Below are 20,509 nucleotides of genomic sequence, written 5' to 3'. Positions count from 1 at the left end.
TGAGATAACAATTTAATTACAATATGGGAGTTAAACATTTCGAATCTAAAAATTTATCACATCAATTTACATGTTACAGTACTGTATTTACATGTTATAGTTATGAGGTGTTTAAGGAGTTATAATTCATGCTGGCAATCAACAAAGATTTAATGAGAGCAAATATAACAGCTACTGATAGCATGCAAATATTCAAAGTCCAATTGTAAGAAATTTGTTCAAATAAAAGATAAATTAATATTAGTAAAATGATTACAAATCTTGTGTTTTTACATATCACACAGTCAAAAGTTACTTGAAGTTATCAATGAGATATTTAAATCCAAACTCTTGGATAAGAGTTTATAAAAGTTAATAAAATTAGATTATTAAACTATTGCATTAAATATTCTGTACTTTTAGTTAAATTTAAATAAAAATTACATAAGTTTCAATTACTTATAATTAGTTATTGTTCTATACTAGTCTTCAAGGTCACAAGTTGTCATGTTAAAGATGGTGACGTGTTAGAGGAATTCATTTTATTCTGTATAAAAATTTGATTTCATTTTTAATCTGTTTCTATTGGGTGGTAAGTTTTGTTTTTGTAGCAGCCATGGATTAGACATTTATTTTTATTTTGACATACAGGGTGCGATTGATAAGTAATAAGATTTTTCATGTGCAATGTCTGGCAAGCAGCCAAAAAAATCAGGTGGAGGGGGAAAATGTACCCTGGACCTTCCCTTCCACGGGAGACCGCTCCCAGTTTCCTGGCAACAGCGATTGAGTCAACATCGCTTTGTGCGTGAAAGCCGTTTTGGCAGTCAGTTCCAATTTGCCAGCAGCAAAAATGCAGCGATCGTTGGATCAGTGTTACGCAATAAAATTTTGCATATTGCTGAACAAAACTTTTACCGAAACCCATGGGTTACTCAAGGAGGCTTACGGGAACCAAGTTTTGTCCAGAGCCCATGGCATAGGGCATTCAAGGAAGTCCAAGAGAACGCCGAAGACGAACAGCAACCTGGGAAGCCTTAGACGACGCAAACAAGGAAGACGTGAGCCGGGTTAGTGAATTTTTGAATATTGACCGTCGTGCTAATCTTTATGAGATTAGTGAGTAGTTAAATTTAACTAATTTAAATGTGTGGGAAATCGTAATAAAAAAACTGGTAATGCGGAAAGTGTGCGTGAAAATGGTCCCGAAGGTTTTGACTGATGAGCAAAAGCAATTGCGTGTGCAACTTTCTCATGAAGCGTTGGAAAGTGACAAACAGAATGACACCTTGGATAGTATTATCACTGGTGATGAAACGTGGTGTTTCGAGTACGATCCAGAGAGCAAGAAACAGAGTGCGGAGTGGCACATGAATTTGTCACCACGACCCAAGCAGGCGCGCATATAAGGAGTTCGTACCTCAAGGAAGCACTGTGAATGCGGCCTTTTACAAGGAAGTGCTCCTTCGGCTCAAAAAACGTGTCGCCCGGTGTCGGCCCGCCATGGTCAACAATTGGACTCTCCATCACAACAATGCGCCAGCGCACACTGCCTTCCTCTGTACCTCTCTACTGGCCAATATGGGAGTTCCGGTGCTTCCCCACCCTTCCTACAGCCCAGACGTGTCCCCCGGACTTCTTCTTATTCCCGCTCGTTAAAAGGAAGTTGAAGGGAAGGCGTTTCGACTCCATCGGGGCGATCTAAAAAGCTATGACGGACGAGCTCAAGGTGATCCCAGAGGATGAGTTTAACAAATGTTTCCAGCAGTGGAAGAACCGCTACCAGCAGTGTACCTTTGACCGCCGTGAGCCACTATAGTGGCTCGCCGTATGCGGTACCTTGAGCGCCGCGGGCCACTATAGTGGCTCTGTGAACTTTACGCCTTTGTCCTTATAGTTTAAACATAATATATATAAAATATATTTAAATATATTTATATCAACTTTGAATTGTATTGCTCTGCTTCATTTCAACTATAAAATATTGATATTTACTTGTTTCTATAGTAAGGGTGTATCTTCATCCTACAGCGGAATTTTTTGAAATTTTTTGAATTTGACTTAAATTACATTATTTTATGCAATTTCTGTGGAATATATTTGTAACTTTTAGTATATGCTCAAAACAATACGTACTTTTAGGTTAAAAAACGTTATTTCAGCCCAAGTTACTTATTCAGTGTGTTTTTGGACCTCAAACTTAAGATTTTTTTTTATTACGACAGGCATACATACTATTAAACAAATGTAAAAAAAAATAATAAAACTGTAATTTATTACATCAACTGAAAGTACATCTCTTCCCCTCAAAAACAAAACCAAAACTAAAAGGCTAGCTCAAAATTTACGAAAGTTATGTAATTTAATATGTGACCATGCAAAAACGGGTGATTTTGCTGTGGCGGTATTGGATCCGTAGCGGTGCTAAACGTCTGGCGGTCTAGCGAACAACGGCGCGCGGGAGCGGCGGCGCACAAAGGGTTAACATAGAAGGGCCCTATTTTGAGGAATATTAATTGTATGATCCAAAAAGTTCAATAAAACTGCCTAAAAAGAAAGTCTTATTACTTTTCAATCGCACCCTGTATCTCAGAATAAGGTTGGATCTTTGTTAAATTTGATGTGCTACTTTCTTCCAGGAAGTAACAGAAAACTATTTACATTATTTCCAACAATGGAACAGGCAGCCACTTTCTAGCAATATCACTAATTGTTTTGAGATTTGTTTCTTTCCCTTGATATTGTGAAAGGGAAAGAAACAAATTTAAAATTTAGTAATATTAATTTGAGATTCCATTTATATTTGTGTTTAAGTAAATTTCAGAAATAGTGAATGAAATGTAGGCCAAACAGTAAAACATTAAATACTAATTTTAAATTTATATAATTTGACTAAAATATTGACAGGATTATAAATAGTGATGAATTAATTATAAATACTAAGTAAAATAATATTTGTATAGACTATTCTTTTAAAACAGTAAAAAATAATTAAATTTATATAAATTTATGATTAATAATTAATGTTATTGATTATTACATTAAATAATAATGAATAAAACATTGTGAAGATATTGAAGAAAATAAAGTACTTGTAAAAGTGTGTTTGAATGTAACTTCAAGGTCAGAGCTGTGTGCTAACCCTAAAGGAAAACAAGTTTACCACACAACAAGCAAATTTAGTGATCATGGTAATAACAGTTGATTTGTGTTTACATGTTATTGAATATGTTATGAAGTGTTTGTAAAACGAAAGATGTCTTTTCTATGAGCTTCTTCATAAAAATATCATGGATATTAGGGTTTATGTATAGTGAATAAAAAATGATGAAATAAAATGAAATCATAACAATTTGACGGACTGCTAGCAACTTCTCTTTAAGGTGTTGACTCAGTCTGTTACAAGTAGAATGAGTACACTTTCAGTACATTAAGTTTTATAAGCTCATTCCACCTCATACATTTATTCAGAACAAAATATTATTATATAATGATTCTTCACGGTTACCTTGAGAAGGTTTGAAATGTCATGGCTACATAAAAAGAAAAGAAGAGAATTTATTAATCACCAGTCAGTAATAATCTTATCAGTTTGCTATTTATTGACGGGTTAGTCACAGTGTGTGTTGTTGTGAATAGTATTGCAGATAACAGCCCACTGCAGTGATAAAAGGCTTATTCATAAAAACTACTGACGCAGATTGCTTGCTTGCGAAAGAAAGTAATACTGATTATGACCAGATCTACAGAAAATTAGAAATCTTGAATGTAGAACTAATGTTTTGCTGATATACTGATTTATTAACTGTTACAAGTATAATTGTTTATGATTAAAACCTAAACGTGCACGAGTCACCCATAAATTTTAACCGTTCGATTAACTTCTGCTAGCTCTTACATTGACACTTAGAAAGAATTGTAAAGTATAATATTATGTACATCATTCTATCAACAAAAGATAAATTTCTTTAATATGCCGTTATATACAGATATGAAAATAATAATTTAAAATTAGATTTTTTAGCTTGTTCACACACAAATACTGTTTTTTAAAAAATAGTGTACAATTCAAGATGTTAATATGATACATATTTAGTATGGTTTGAAGATTTATATTTTTTATATTTATATATTTATAGTTTTTTTTATATAAATATTTGCCTATATTTATGTAAGAAAGTAGAGTTTAAGTAACTAAGGGTTGTTTTACCATATCTGTGCAAAATGAGCCGGAATCCAATTCTTTGTTTGAAGGTTATTTTTCATGAACAATGATGAACATTATTCCCAAAACCAGTAATCCACTAAAGTGGGTATGTTTATATATTATGTATTTTATCTTCATATATATATATATATATATATATATAATTTCAATAAACACTGAATCGCAAAAAGTACTTGCTCCGCCGGGAGTCGAACCCGGATCTCTCACTTGCCGGGTGAATGTGCTACCATTACACCACAGAGCGCCTACTTTTTCCGATTCAATTATTTTGTATTTGGCCGTATCTGTCACATATGAGTTTAAATAAGCAAACTAACATATGATCGGAAGACCAAATACCTGTCAAACGACTTTTATTTACATTAAATTATATAAATGGCAATAGCCTTATTTAATTTCAATAAACACTGAATCGCAAAAAGTACTTGCTGCGCCGGGAGTCGAACCCGGATCTCACAATTTAATGTGTTTAACAAATTATTTTCAGTTCATATCATACTATAAAAGTTATCAATATAGCCTAGAATAAAGATATGAATATAACCTAGAATAAATATCACATGATAACACAGTCACAGTGGTTTCAAAATCTCATAAAATACATTCAATATAGCGACTAAAACAAAAAATTTAGTACTGATCAGAAATGCTCGGCCATCAGTGTGGACTTCCGTAGCGCAGTGCCACTCCACACTTCTGGCGAAAAAAGAAAAACATCCTTTAAGATAGTATCCAAATTCAAGCTCAAATCACGTGAGCACTTGTAAAGGTTATCTTTAACTTTGGTAGTACGTATCATATTAGATAGAAGATCTAAAACCTAATCTAGACCTACTTACATCATGTAGTAACAAGAAATAGATAGAGATAGAGTGGCCTACTTCTCGCAAACATCCAAGAACCGATCATCATAATGACATGTAATTTTCATAGTAAGTCAAATAAACTTTGCTCTTTCTAATAATGACTCGCTTTTGGGTAAAATTAAAAAGCATGTTGAGGATTTTCAAGAAGACTATGATGCACTGATTAAACAAGAAAACGAATATTTTACTATGCTTGAAAAGAATGCTTATAATCACATGGAGAATGTCCAAAAGGAGGCAAAGGATACGTAGTTTTTTTAGGTCCCCGGTAAGATAAGATGTTAAATAATAGTAGCATCTGGATAATATAGTGGTATCTGGCAAGTATATTATGTTATTTGGTGTTATTATTTAGTCAAATGGTATAAACATGTTCTGAAAAGTATTTCTCTGATGCATAATATTGTAATAATACTGTTATATGCGTACAAAAAATATTATTGTTGCAATGTAACATATTACCAGGATAAAGTCATCAAAATGCTCTATTGCAAGTTTTATTAGTAAAAAAGAAAAATTTCTGAAATAATTCATCAAACTATATGTTTCCTGAAATTAGAAAACCATATAAATAATTTTTTAATTTTGTGATTTTGATTTTGCAAATATATAGCACTTTTATAGGTATAGTTTCTCCCAAAAAGAAAACAAATTCAAATATTCCAAAATATAATAAAAACAAATGTTTACTTGTATAAATATGAATGTTAAAACATACATACGTTTATGAAGAAAATGATATATGACAATGCATAATCAAATAACTTTTAGTATTTCTTATATTTTTATAAAAAAACCATTGTAAAACGTGAAAATTAGGCCTGCTAATAGAGGTAACTTAGTTGCCAGTTCTTAGGTTAAAGACAGTTTGAATTATTTAAGTGAAATTTGCAGGAGATATAAATCTTCATATCAATAAATTTGTCACTGTAAAACTAACCACTATATTTAAAATTAAATAAGTGAGTCAGCTTTGAGTACCATTAAACAAATAAAAGTCAACCTCGATGTGATGGCAATTGTATATTGTCAATTTTGAACCAAACCTCGGTCAGAGAGGTGAGTTGTTGTGTACTCGTGTGCACACTCATGCACTCACACAGGCCACAGAGAAACATTAATGGTGATGTACATAGTCTGGCAGCGGTTCTCAATTCATAGCTAACAATAGCTACAATATTTAAGTTTTTCTTAAAGGTATCCAAAACATATATTGACACACTAATTAACATATTTTATTTTTAAATAAGATAATTAGGATTAAAGTAACAAATTGCTTTATACATCGGGAAATATTTTTTATAGCTGCAAAAGTTTAAATATACCTATCCATACTTTTTTAGTAAACATGTCCTAAAAATGTAACTTTAATATTACTGAAACAGACTTTGATCCACTAACTTAAAATGTGCACTAAGTCACCACTTTAGGCATGTATGAAGCGATACAATTTTTTAAGAAAATTATCATCATTAAGAGACAAAATCAAAATATTTGGAAAACATTTTTAATCTATTACGTAACCAAACATTTTTAATTGGCTTAACACGGCTTTTTAGTTTAAACCACTACAAATTTCAAGATTCATACCCGAGAAATTAACACAATACTACTTATTGTTGAAGTCACTGTCTTCTGAAACCAGAAAATTAAAAATACTTGATATTACCACTAGCTAATAAAACATACACATAAATGGTTCATAAAAAACACAGACTACATGAATGATATACGAAATAAAACACTCACCGACGCTGTTACACCAGCTGCTATGTACAGATTTCTTTTGTGCTTGTTGGCATGTTCATACTTGGTGTACAGTTTTCTCCCAACCCAGACTGGGATGCCTGATAAAAGAAATAAAGAATGGCAGAACTGTACCTTCCCACAATCCAACAATACAAGTCTTTAACATTGATCACACATTGTACAAGTTGTAATATATTCTTCATTCACTACTTCTTTTTAAAAATTCCCAATAAGTGTTTTTTTTTTTTCATTTTGATGTGATTTTTGAAAAAGCTTTAGATTAATACCAAATATAACAATTAGATTCTACCTAAAATATAACCGATACCTAAATTCAAGTAATTCACAAAATTGTACAAAAATCAAGAAATTCTTTTAGTAAAATCGACGATTTTAATCATAATATGCTATAAACAATAACATTAAAGTAATAAATTAATTTTTTAATCAAATAAAGTTATACATTAATGTAATATAATAGAGCAACAACACAATATGACAAAAATACTGCAGGGATGTACAGACACAAATTCTATTCTCTAGAATATTTGCCTAAATCTGTTATCTAATGTGAAGATAGAACACATTTCTAGTCACCTCATTAATAAACAATAGACAGTAAAAACTGACATTTTTAGCCATCATTATCTTCTCCGACCTCTTAGACTTTCTCACAATGAAGTCATTTGTACACATTTGTCATCAAGATCAAGCATACAAATACAATGTTAATCAGCAGTTAACTAAATTCTTAAGTTTATTTTGTTGTAAATGTTTATTGTAGGCAATATATACTCCACCAAACATACATTTATAAGTATAACAAAATGTTTAATACGTAATTCAACATCAAAATTCATATTAAACCATCAATACCAAAATTTTAGTGAATTCTTTCAGGTCGATGTAAAAAAAGTATTATAAATATTATTAATTCATCTAATTATTATTAGACATTTTTTATCTTTATATTTTTATTATAAACAATATTAGTTTATTAAAAATTGTTAAATTTCTAAATTAAAAAACAATGTCTTATAATCAAACATAAAAAACCAGAGAACTTAACTTAAACACAGAAACTATAAAAGAGAGTTTGCTTCGAGAGAGAAGATAAAACTTCTTAGCTGGTGATAATGTAGACCAGTCTGATGCAACATTCAAAGGTCATATTATTAATTTCCTGTTGGGTATATAAACAGTTACCTAAATTTGTAACAAAAGAATCATTATATAACTCTGAACTTACAACATGTTTTTTTCTTGATAAGGTATATTAATAGCCTCACAAGTAGTAAGTAATTAATTACATTCTGAGGTCTTAATCATCATTACTATATGAGTCACTGCATTTCACATAATGATAACTAGTATAACTCAACTAATAAAAACTAACAAATTAATGTGATGACCACTTACCGATGATGATGGCAGGAACCGCTATGCCTGCGACCAGCCCTATTCCCACAGGTGCACCAACCAGTGTCCCCAACTGCCATAAGATTTTCTTTTTCCGGGACCATGGTTTCTTCCCCAAAACGTACATCCTGATGGACTGTAACAGAACAGAGAGAAAAAGCTCTCAAGATGACCATCCTTTACTATTTTTATATAAACAACTATTCTCAGTGTGTAACTTTCTTGTATTAAAGTTGAAATTAACTTGTACGTTGGAAATTGTGATGGAAGCTACCTTTTTACATGTTTACTTCAAGAGATTATATGAGTAATGTGAAACTGCTATGGTAGAATTATTAATGGTCACATTATTAATGTAACCCCTAAAATCCAAACTAAAATTAAATATGTTTTTTTTTCTTCCTGAGGGAAAAGGACAGTTTGTCCCTGCGCTTAGTCCTAAAAGGACCTTTGTGCCTCCCTTACTTTGATTTTGTGCCCTCAAAAGTCCGAGGCTTTTGCAAAAACCAATGTTTTTGTTACATATATTTATAAGAGGGCTATACCAAAATTAATCCCCATTCGTTTATAGGACTAACAGTAATAGGGGTAGTGTTCTCTCTCACACACCAGCACATGCGTGGTAGGTCAATTGGCACCAGCAATGATTATTTGAAGGTTGCCAGAACACCAGCTCATTTTCTCGTTCACATGGCTTTGCTAAATGTGTGCCACATTTGAGTTTCCTGCCAAATACGAAGTGCGAGCTAAAATTAGGTTTTTCATAGTAAAACACTCAGCGGCAGCTACTCATAGGAAACTTTGTGCCGTTTATTAGCCAAACATTAAGAGTGAAGGGAGGTACGTGGATGGGTTAGTTTCTTTAAAAGTGGACGAACAAACATTCATGACGAAGAAAGGAGTGGCAGGTCATCAGTGGTGAGTGATGAACTTATTTACAAAATCAATGAAACAGCTAGAGAAGATTGACGTTACATAATCTCTGAACCAATTATCATCTGTTTATGCATATGAACAAGTTGCTTTTTTCATAGTTTTTATGTCGAAGATGAACGCAAAGACACTATCACTGGCTGGTTACCAGTATCACCTTGGTACCAGTTATATCTAAATTATTTGAAAGTATTATTAAATGTCAGATTGAACATTACTTTGAACAAAATCAATTACTTCTGTCAGCACAATTCGGTTTTAGACATAATTTATCCACTATTAAGGCTGTTGAAAGTGTGGTGTCATACATTATTCATAGTTTTGAAAAAAAAGAAGAAGTTAGTGCCTTACTCTTAGATCTAACCAAGGCCTTTGACACTGTGCCCCACCAAGAGCTTATCAGAAAACTAAATTACTATGGAATTGAGGGCAATGAGCTTTCACTATTTATGTCATATATTAGTAATAGGTACCAGTTTGTTAAAATGGGTGATCAGAGGTCGGACCTTAAGCAGGTTATAAGCGGGGGTCCCCCAGGGCTCTGTTCTGGGTCCCTTCTTATTCACGGTCTTCATCAACGATCTTCCCAAATTTGTGCCTAATAAAAGTGTACTCTATGCTGACGACACTACCTTGATGTGCTCTAACTTGCTCTCTGAAATTAACTCGGCTATGATTGGCTACATGAAGGAAAGGTCTGACCTCTGGTTTTCCGCTAATGGCTTAAAAATTAACGAAGATAAGACTGAACATATTAATTTTAGTTTAAGAAATAACTCTATACATAACTCTGTTAAGCTACTTGGAATCAACCTGGACACTAAGCTTACCTGGAAAAATCACACAGATATTCTTTGTACCCGTTTATCCAGAGTAATTTTTCTGTTAAAAAAACTCAAAACTTGTACTAGCTTCACATTGCTATTAAAAGCGTACTTTGCACTTTTCCACTCACATCTTCTGTATGGAACTCTCCTCTGGGGTAATTCAACTGGTGCTAAGGAGGTTTTTCTATGCCAAAAGAGAGCTTTACGCACAATTTTCAATATAGCCTTTAGTGACTCATGTAAACCTTTTTTTAAAGAACATAATATTCTTACTGTACCTTGTATGTTTATATTTCAAAGTTTAATGTTTGTTAAAGAAAATCTTGAAACACTTAGTCTTAGAAACTCTAGTCATGATTATTCCACCAGATATCGAGACCTTATTGACTTAGAATACGCTAGGCTAACTAAGACCCAGCACACATACTTTTATGTTGATGTAAAATTATTTAATAAGCTACCTTTAATGGCCAAAGATGTTCCTTGCACAAAATTTAAAAATGCTTTGCTCAAATGGTTAAGACAAAAAGCTTTTTATACAGTAGACGAAATGCTTTCTTGTAATGTAGACAATTTATTCTTTTAGTTTTTATGCTTTGTAACTTGTACTATTTACCATAAGTATGTAGTATGTATTATTTTATTCTTTAATGTTGGTGTTATACTGTGTATATGTATAAACCATCTGATGACATTGTCAATGCAGCTATTGTGGGCCGACAATAAAGATTCTTGATTCTTGGTTAAAGGTGCCAGTGGAAAAATTTTTTGAAAAAGGCATTTCTAAGTTAGTCAAAACATATGATTAGTCCTTAAATCTTAATGGCAATTACGTAGAAAACAGAGGAAATATGTAGTTTTCAAAAGTATATAATAAAATATATTTATCTGATTCGGTGTTTCTTTATTGACCAAAGGGCAATTTGTTTAGATTATTCCTTGTACATAATTACAAATATTGGTACCAGTATTTTATATGGTTCAGTTATGGACTGTTTTACTTAGTTTAAGTGGAATATAACAGTTAACAAATTACACATTTTATAAAATACTAGAAAACACTCAATTTGGACTCATGTTTAATAACATTTAGATACTTGTTATCGATCATTTAATCAATCAATCTCTTTATTGACAAAAACACAGTATATGGGCAAATACCACTATTGATCCTAATACTAAAAATACTACAATATGAAAATAATATTAAACTACTGTCAGCTTCTCAAAAAGGCCAACCTAAGAGGCAAATATAAATAGCTATTAAAAAAAAGTAAGATGAGGCCACAATAATATTTTATTTTAACCTTTTGGATTTAGTCAGCAATTAGTTCCTGAGTTCCAATTAAAAACCTAACTTTTAGCATAGACATCAAATAAACATGTTCAGGCCACAAACTGTCAAATCATTTTATTTGAATTAATTAAATTATTATATACAAGGTAGAAGACGCCACACTATGCTTCGCTAAGGTTGCAAGCAAAATTTTGTCTATAGCTTATTTCGTTAGACTATATGTGTTACTATGTTACATGTTAATACTATATGATTTTACTCAGTTTTTTATAAATTTATTTATTCTGTTATTTTCTCATTGTCATCATATTGTTTCCTTAAGAACGATGTTAAAATGTTTGCTAGCGCCCGGCCAAATCCTATGGAGTGACAGGCATCATCATTGAACTACATGTTCCTTAAATAGAAATTAAGTTTCATACATAATTTCTACTCTATATGTCAGTTCATTCTCAAGATAGAAATTAAATTTTTTTTCAGCCTCAGTAATTATCAAAATGATAATTTTGTTGCTAAAAAGTTGTGGTGACCAAGATCAGCCTGTATTGCAATTTAATTTTGAATTATTAAATTAATTTGGTTACAGACAGTTTAAATAATATTTTGGTTGGCAAAGGCAGTTTTACGCTATTCAGGTCAGTTGTTCTTGGTTTCCTGTTATTGAGCATAAACTGGTTTTTGTAGCTACTGACTGCCTTTTTGGATTGTATGTTGGCACGTTTTACGGGTTTTTTGTACAGGAAGAGTGTCAGTGCAACTCTGCAGACCAGTGTGTAAGCTTTGTTCCTGTGTAATGTTATGACTAATAGGAGTTTATTCCTTTGAAATAGTGATCGTTTGCAGTGAATTCTTTTTTGTTTTATATTAAACTAATTATAAAAATGGCTAACCCAGATGAAAACTTTGATAAATATGTCAGTGAAAATATAAAAATAGTAAAAAAAATAGGACTATATATTTTTATTCCTACAATAACATTAGAACCCTATATTCAAACACAACTTTAAACAGATTGTTTAATTGTGCTAGCACACATGGGGGAAGTACAGAAATTTATATTATCTAACAGACAATGCGTGTTTTTAGATATTGTACAAATATAACCTATACAATTCATTTATAAATATCCTGAGTGCCTTTCATGGTGTTTTAATGAAACAGACTATAAGTCCACGCAGATGTCAAACAGTTGTTCAAATACAGTTTCATCTGGTTTTATTGGTTCAGCTTAATTTGGAAAAACACCTTACACCAAGTACTGTTTGTTTGAAAGTGTCAATCAGTTTACTTATTTAGTCAAGATTGCATTTCATATAAGAAAAACGCGTTTATTAGTTAGATTACAAACAAACTGAAATTGTTACCAATATTATTATCAAGTATCCACAAAAGACTGATTATAAGTCTGGTAATTACCTGAGATAGTGAAGGTCTGTTATTTCCTTCATACAGAGCCAGCAGAACTCTGTACCGCAGACAGCGCAGGTCATATGGTTACAGCTGCCGTCATCCATCTTCACTATCAGTACTTGGCAGCTGGGGCACGGCTTGATGTCATCTCCTATCACACGTAACACCACATTGTACAATAACATTCAGTATTATAGCTGTATAACAGAACAAATATAAAATAGGCATATCAAACCTGAAAACAATTTGATATGGTCAAATTGAAAACTCAGATCGGTGGATCCACACTAGGTCTTGCAATGGATCGAGGAAAATCTAATTCCAGTTCCACAAACTGGGTTTGAACCTGGTTACCATTTAAATTTAATTCAATGCTATATTTGTTCATGCGCATCAATTACATTCTAATTTGTAAAATGATTGTTCATGAACGTTGCATGTTCTTATTGACCCACAATTGTTCATGCCACACCAATTAACACCCTTTGCTTAAGAGAATCTCTTTAAGATCTGGTTTTGCTTATGACATAATATTGCTTGTAAAATGTTAATTTCCATCTTTGTTTGTGCTATCATGGTTTTTCTAATCTAATAATGGCCTTGTCTATTATATAATCGCCCATGTCTAATCTAGTCATTTTTTATTTTCTACCTGTATATAAATTATACAATGTTGAGTTGTGTCCTTGCTTAGATACGTTATGTTTGCATTTGCTGATTGTAATTTCCTATGCTGTAAGGGAAGGAAATGATCAAACCAGTTTATATTGCTTCATTATATGTTTACTACTCTCATACAATCCATTTCAGGCAAAAAGTGTACAGATACAGATAACAGAAGAGTTATAAACATGCTTTTATTCTGTTGTTTATGATTTGTTTATAACAAACAAGGTATCAAAAGTTTGGTCTTTTTTAAGCAATATTTGATGTGGCTAGAGAATGATTTCTCTTCTTATCAGTTTTCATACAATTTTTGCTTGACATAAAATTAGAAAAAACAGTTACTAATACTTTAATAACGATAGATATTTTCTTTTGCTATTAGCTATGAGATTTTACAGCTATATTATAATATTTAAAAATTAACTAAATTGGATTGAACTGTCTTTTTAGGTTTACAATGTTTCAAAGCAGCCTACACATATACAAATGTTACCTTTGATCATTAGTTAGCCATTAATAAGTGAATATTTATAGACTGTGATAATAAATTTTATAAAACTCCTTAACTGACTTTAAATACAATAAAATGGCAGATTAAAATGGTTCTAAATCAACCGATCCCTACGTTTTGACCAAGTAAGGAACAAGGAGCTGCTTATTTCTATACTTATTTTAGAGTAACATTTTTAACCACTTTAAGTATATATTGAGCTGTTGTTTACAGCATATTCCTATCTATTACAGTACAGTACAAGTCATAGTATCCATCATCCTTTTTTTGATGTTCGAAGGTGCAGAATACCATACCAGCACCACACCATTTGCATTGCTTTATTAGCCGTTGTTAGTTCAAGCAATAATAAACGGTACGAGGTTAGAACGCACCTATTGGTTGCAGCTGGATAGTTATACCTGTACATGTAATTTATTGTATATACTATTTTGATTGATTAATATTGAGATATCTTATTGCAATCTCCATATTATCTGAGTTTATCCATATCCGAGATAACAATATCACTTCTTCTAAATCACTCATCCTTTGATCATAAAAAGTACACAAATCATTGAATTAATTAAATACATAATTTCACATCTCTGTATGAGGCCATTCATTTTTAACTATACAACTGTTATGACCTTATATGCAGGTATTACAAACATATTATGTGCAGTATATTTAATACACATTATAATACCCATAATATAATATCAATACTATATTATATAATATAATACCAATACTATATTATATTATATAATGGTACCTAATTTCTACGAAGAATCGGATTGGGTAATATAGTAAATTTAAGTAAGAAATCTACACCCCCACCCTCCTCCCACCACAGAGTAATTTTTATTGCTATAGTTATGTTATTCAGATACTCACTGTGCTGAGAGTCCTGACTGAATGACACAGAAGAAGACCGCACATTAGGAGAGCGCTGGGCCCTGGCTGCATCACAGGTTTGGTTGGGATGCCACGCCGCCTTGCAGTGATAGCAGAAATAGGAGTCACAGCCTGGCCGTTCACACTTGATCTTGGGGCAGCTCGCACATCCAGTAGCAATCACAGCATAACTACAACAATACACCAGGCACTGTTTAACTAATTTACTCTCAAGCTTAGAAAGTACTGCAAGTTAGAATTAGACAATGCAGAATGTCCACAATCTTGAACATTCAAAATATCTGGAATCATGGAGAGACTAGCATTTTAAAGGCTATAAAAGACATACTGTGCATTGATAGAAACGAGCCAGCTGATAATACTTTCCTTGAAATTAACTGCTACGCCTAACTAACCTTCAGAGCGAATTTGTACAAGTCACAAAATGCTTTGAAACGCTGGAAATATGCTGTTGGCTGTAGCAGCGAAATCGCAAAATCCTTTCCGGCGGCTAACGTGTTTCAGTGTTTTACTATTATTCAAGTTCCTCTTCCCAACCTCATCCAACAGTCGTCTTTTGATGAACCAACATGAATGAAGATTAATGTTTATTTTTTTATAATGCTTTGCTGTTCCTTCCTGTAAGACAACGCAGAAAAGTGGGAAGACAGTTTTGAGTTCATCCCATTTTACATTCCAGGTTTCTATCAACTCAGTTTTACCTACTGTACTCTGAGTTTAGTGACGATGCTATAATTATTTTCGTTATTATCGTAGGTGTGAAAGATCATTCAAGGAACATGTGTGTGGACTATTAACTTGTTTCTTGATTCCACAACACAGGTAAAAATTCTACTTTTCTACTATAAGCCGTTCAGAGTCAAAGTCACAAATTTTTAACAGTAAAACAAGGTTAATAACGGCAAAACTGAAATCAAAGACACCTGTACTAAAGTTGAGTTAAGATGCAAAAACTGGTCACAGATCTCAAAAGTGGATCTGTATTGGGCCACTGTGAAAATCGGTCACTCTGTGTGCACCAATGCTCAACAATTGTTTGCCAGTCACAAGTCCAGCCAGTGGGCAGTCAGAGATTTGTGGACGACTAAGCATGCATCTAGCATGCAAATGCGCTAGGCATTTAGTGCTTGTGTGAAATCGGCCTTATCAGAATGCTAATGCAATTGACCACTGTTGGATGACATCATCTCATCAGCAATTCACAACGGGTATTGATACACTTTTATTTGCATCAAGTATTTGATTTGATTAATTTTTTCATAGTGCTATAGTATTAAGAGTCTAAAAGTAAAATATGAATTAGATCAAACTGGACAGTTTTGTTTTTTATATCTTCAGTTCAAGTAATGATGAACTTTGATCTTTATTATTTTCATATTCAGATTTTAGTTAATAAGATCCAAATATCACACAAAAAAAGAAATTAACATTAATTTGTTGTTAAAAATAATTTATTAGTTTGTTGTATTTTATATAACTTGTTTCAAGAATATTTTAGAGATTTAGGATTAAAAAATATAGCTATTATTAAGTTTTTAATATAATTCATTACTTCTTGGTTTAATCCTAAAATTAAACACTACTAATTTGTGTATATTGTTTACGAAAATAATATTATAAAACTATACCCACAAATAAAAAAGGTTGGTTTTAAATTTGAGGTACCCTAAGTGAAGACTTACCTGCAGTCAGGGGCAGGGCACCAGCGAGTGTCAGGATCCACAGCTAGCACCCTCCGCACCATAAAATCTTCATACTTCTCATACTGAGACTTGTCGTTCAGGATCATTCGAATGTCTAAAAGAATCAAAAATTTTGTATCACAATGATCTGTGTATTTGTCTAAAACTAAAGTACAAATGTATTTATTTAAAGCTTTTAATGATTATTACACTGGAGAACTATAAAGAATAAACTAAAATAAAAATTACCATTGGGATGCATAGGTTCCGAACACTCCGGGCAAGCAACACTAATCCTAGACTCTGAGATCTCAATGCGAAGATACTGTTGGAAGCAGTCGTAGCAAGAGCGATGAGCACAGGTAGTCAGTCGAGGAAAGTATTCTACAGGTAGTTCAGCAAGACACAACGGACACTCGGCTACCCCGGTGTCCATGGAGACAGAGGGCCGGCTGGCGGTGGCTGCCCAGGGTGATGGTGCCTCCCGTTCACCCACCTCACAGCTCTCCTTGGTGGCTGCAACACAAAAGACAGATCAATATATCACGACCATGTTTGATGATTACCACAAAGTGATTGTCAATGGGGTGGAGCCATGACTAGATGCACACAAGATATAAGTTAATCTCTGATTCTACTTTTCCACGTTCATAAAGAATCCTGAATGAGAGAATTCTTCTCTGTCCTGGGAAATACAAGCAATTGCATTATTGTACATCGTTAGTGGCCTTTTGGCATTTGATACTTAACCAACAGCTCTGCACCACAGCTTTAAGAATTCCAAACTTGTCTTCCAGCCAATTGAGTCAGAATATCAGGAGTTCCCTACGATTCTGAGTAGAAGCTCCTAGCAGTCCTTCGACAAATTGGAGGGTTGTTCTCCACCAAAGACTGGAAACGCAGGAACCGGCAGTGCTTCTCTTCTCTCACTAACTTTAAGATTCCATTTCTGGATTGGATTCTTTGAGGTAGTGGTTGAAAATCACTGAGGAATGTGTCATATATGGAACTCCATGGAGTCAGTTGAAAGCATCTTTGATTTTCCTCCATACCAATGGACTTGTGCCAAATTGTGAAGATGTTTGGGTATTCTACTTCCCCACCTCAGGATTAATGGAAATGGTGGGTAACTTGTCTGACTGAGTGAGTACTTGTTATTATTATTTTGTCACCAGTCCTTGAGGACTTGGTCTCATGATCACTGGATCCACTGAGACTAAGGAAGTCCTTAGGTTTATAATCATATCAGTTGACAATATATGGATATGGCAATAAATAATAGGTTCAAACTAAATGATGTTAACGATTGTTTACAAAATTAAAACATAAAGGACATGAATTTTCTTGCTGACAAATGGTTTATTAAAATAACTATGATCAGGAAATAATTTAAAACTTCCAAGTACGTGATCCATTGATGTTGATGGAAATCAAGGAAAACAGAATTATACACAAGGAAATTCTGAGAACAAACAACTTATCTCTTGGCTCACTCAGAAGAGAAATAACGGTAAATCCCGGAAGTCTTAAAGCAACTGGTCTAATCAGAATATATTTACACAACAGAGAATGTCTAGACCACAATTACATCACACTTCCTATGACAACTACAATAATCACAAAACCAGGAACATACATATTGATCTCAAATAAATTACACTGTGATAAAAATTGTAAATGAGGCTAAAAATTTTCCAGTCTTATGGGCTCTTACAGGAATTTTTTATAATAATACATAAAAACACATAATAGAATTTTGGTTTCTTCTTACCATTGATTCTGCAGTGCAACAATGCATTAGAAATATATGTTGAAAGCATAATAAGACAAATGCAATTGTTTCTAATCTCCAACTCTCGTACAACTGAGGAGGAATTGTTGGGATGATTACAAAGTAACTCCAATGCAAGATACTTCATGTTAAAGGTAATATTGAAGCCATTCTTCTTAATAAATGTAGGAGAATGGTGAAGATTAGAAGTCAACTGACTGTCCAATAGTGTTCAGTTGCAGTTTGAATTTTACCTTTGTTTTAACTAGATATCACATTTTTGTTTTGTTTTGTTACATATTTGCAGCATCATTAACTTTGTATTACAACCATTAAAAAGCTTAAAAACTTCAACTCTCTGAAACCTTCAAATGTGATACAATTATACAGTATTAATTTTTATCTTGATTTGAGACTGCAGGAAAAATAATTGTACCATACTTAAGAGTTTTTTTATTTAAATTAGTTTCTGAAATAAAAAATGAAACCTAAAAATATGGAAAACGACAAGTGATAGACAATTGTTTAGTTTATATAGCCCATCTTGGTCCATAGAACAATATCCTAAAGTTTGTTTAGAGAGTTTTGTTACACCTTGTACAATGTCAAGTAAAGATAAATTGGTTTCTTGGCGCTGTTGATTTTTTCTAACACTTTTAATCCAAAATATTACCAAATGAGTCAATTCATTAAAAATATTTTTGTCATACCGTACCATCCATTTTGGAGAAGAGTGAGAGTTGATGTTGAAATCTATCAACATCATCACCTGATGTTATTACACATCCCTAAAGATTTTTAAAATAGTCAATTGGTCAAACTTGTAAATAAAAAACAAGACTTAAAAACTTAAGACATTACTGGATTTAGTGAGCTAAACTACGAGTACACAACGATATGAGTGTTTATTAAACTATAAAAAAAGAAGCAAGACTGGCAGAGACTATTTTGTTTCAATGCCTGATATAATAAACTGGTAAGAGTCTAATATTGTGTCAGTCCAACAACCAAGTCAAGACGCTCTTGGGCAAAATAAAGAGAATAGGAAAAATAGTTATTCAGGATTTTGTCAGAAACATGTAGGTTACCTTTTTTACATTATAAATATTTCTGTAAACATACACTCCACTTACCGGCATGTTTCAAGTTGCGGGAGGAGGCGGAAGCAGCTCGGATGCGACGAGCCAACAGAGGACTGGAGTACAGCAACCGGCGGAGGGAGAAGCGAGCTAGACCACGTTTGTGTTGATTACCAGACGAGCAGGTCGAATGTGTATCCGAACTATCATTGCCAGACTTGCGCATTATATCTGTAAGAGACATTCGCTGTTACAGCCTTATACAATACAAGATAAATTTTGTACTATTAAATAAAATAATAATACTATTACAATTTTGCAATATACAAGTAACTTTAAAAATAGTAGTATTATTAATGTATACTAGAAATACTAAATATGACAATCACCAAACTGAATGTGAGCAAAAATGTAGGCACAAAAAATTGATTTAATTATTGTGTATTTTGTTTCTAGATGATAAGTATATGTTGAAATAAGTTAATGAGGAATGTATTTCAAGAAACATGAAAAGAAGCAATCATGAAATTGGACTCGTAAAATTGGATTTCTTTCTGCATTCAAAGATAGTTTTTAGTCAGGAGTTTAAAGCTGAGACTGTATCAAGATGAAAAAATTAAAAGCAGCTAAACTATACTTGTAAATGCCAAAGCATATACATGGTATTGTATATTGTGTTGTCTGTACTACAACAATAACAGTTTTTGGTTATTTTCTTTTAATAACCTAATCTCAACAAATTTGAAATAAAAAATATAAAAGGTTTTAAGAGTTATTGCAAGTCCAATGTACTTTTATTTATGTTTTACAACATTTAGGTTAATCAATATTTTTTTAATAATAATTCAAATAAACAATGAAGAATCTTGGAGCATTAGAAACATTTTAATTTAATATCACTAGTAAACTATATTAAATCAAATAAATAAATTAGTATTTCATAACCATCACTTTACAATGATAAAAAATGCATTCAACATTTTGTTTATGCACTGAATACATATAATTTCATATCATTCTATAAAGTAAGAAAGTTTACAGATTTGTAAGCTGCTAAATTATATTTATAGCAATTAAAAAGATTCTCTACAAATAAAATCCTTTGCATGAAACTAGCCTAGATATTAACTATCCACAATAGCTGTGAAAGCAGCAACAAAAGTGAATAAAACTAGTAACTAGTTAACATTTA

General features: G+C 32.4%; 1 protein-coding gene across 1 annotated transcript in view; it reads right to left on the bottom strand.

Moving 5' to 3' along the window:
* LOC124362855 (E3 ubiquitin-protein ligase RNF19A-like) overlaps positions 1-20,509 on the bottom strand; it is a 63,058-nt gene that overhangs the window by 32,829 nt on the left and 9,720 nt on the right. The window contains 8 exon segments of the mRNA XM_046817714.1: positions 6,823-6,920; positions 8,242-8,352; positions 8,355-8,377; positions 12,715-12,859; positions 14,765-14,955; positions 16,468-16,582; positions 16,717-16,983; positions 19,372-19,548. Coding sequence (XP_046673670.1) covers positions 6,823-6,920; positions 8,242-8,352; positions 8,355-8,377; positions 12,715-12,859; positions 14,765-14,955; positions 16,468-16,582; positions 16,717-16,983; positions 19,372-19,543 — 1,122 coding nt within the window. The 5' untranslated portion in view covers positions 19,544-19,548.

The sequence above is a fragment of the Homalodisca vitripennis genome, chromosome 5 (genome assembly GCF_021130785.1).
Source record: "Homalodisca vitripennis isolate AUS2020 chromosome 5, UT_GWSS_2.1, whole genome shotgun sequence".
Lineage (NCBI taxonomy): Eukaryota > Metazoa > Arthropoda > Insecta > Hemiptera > Cicadellidae > Homalodisca > Homalodisca vitripennis.
The sequence above is the reverse complement of the archived record's forward strand: the minus strand, read 5'-3'. Positions and strand labels throughout refer to the sequence as shown.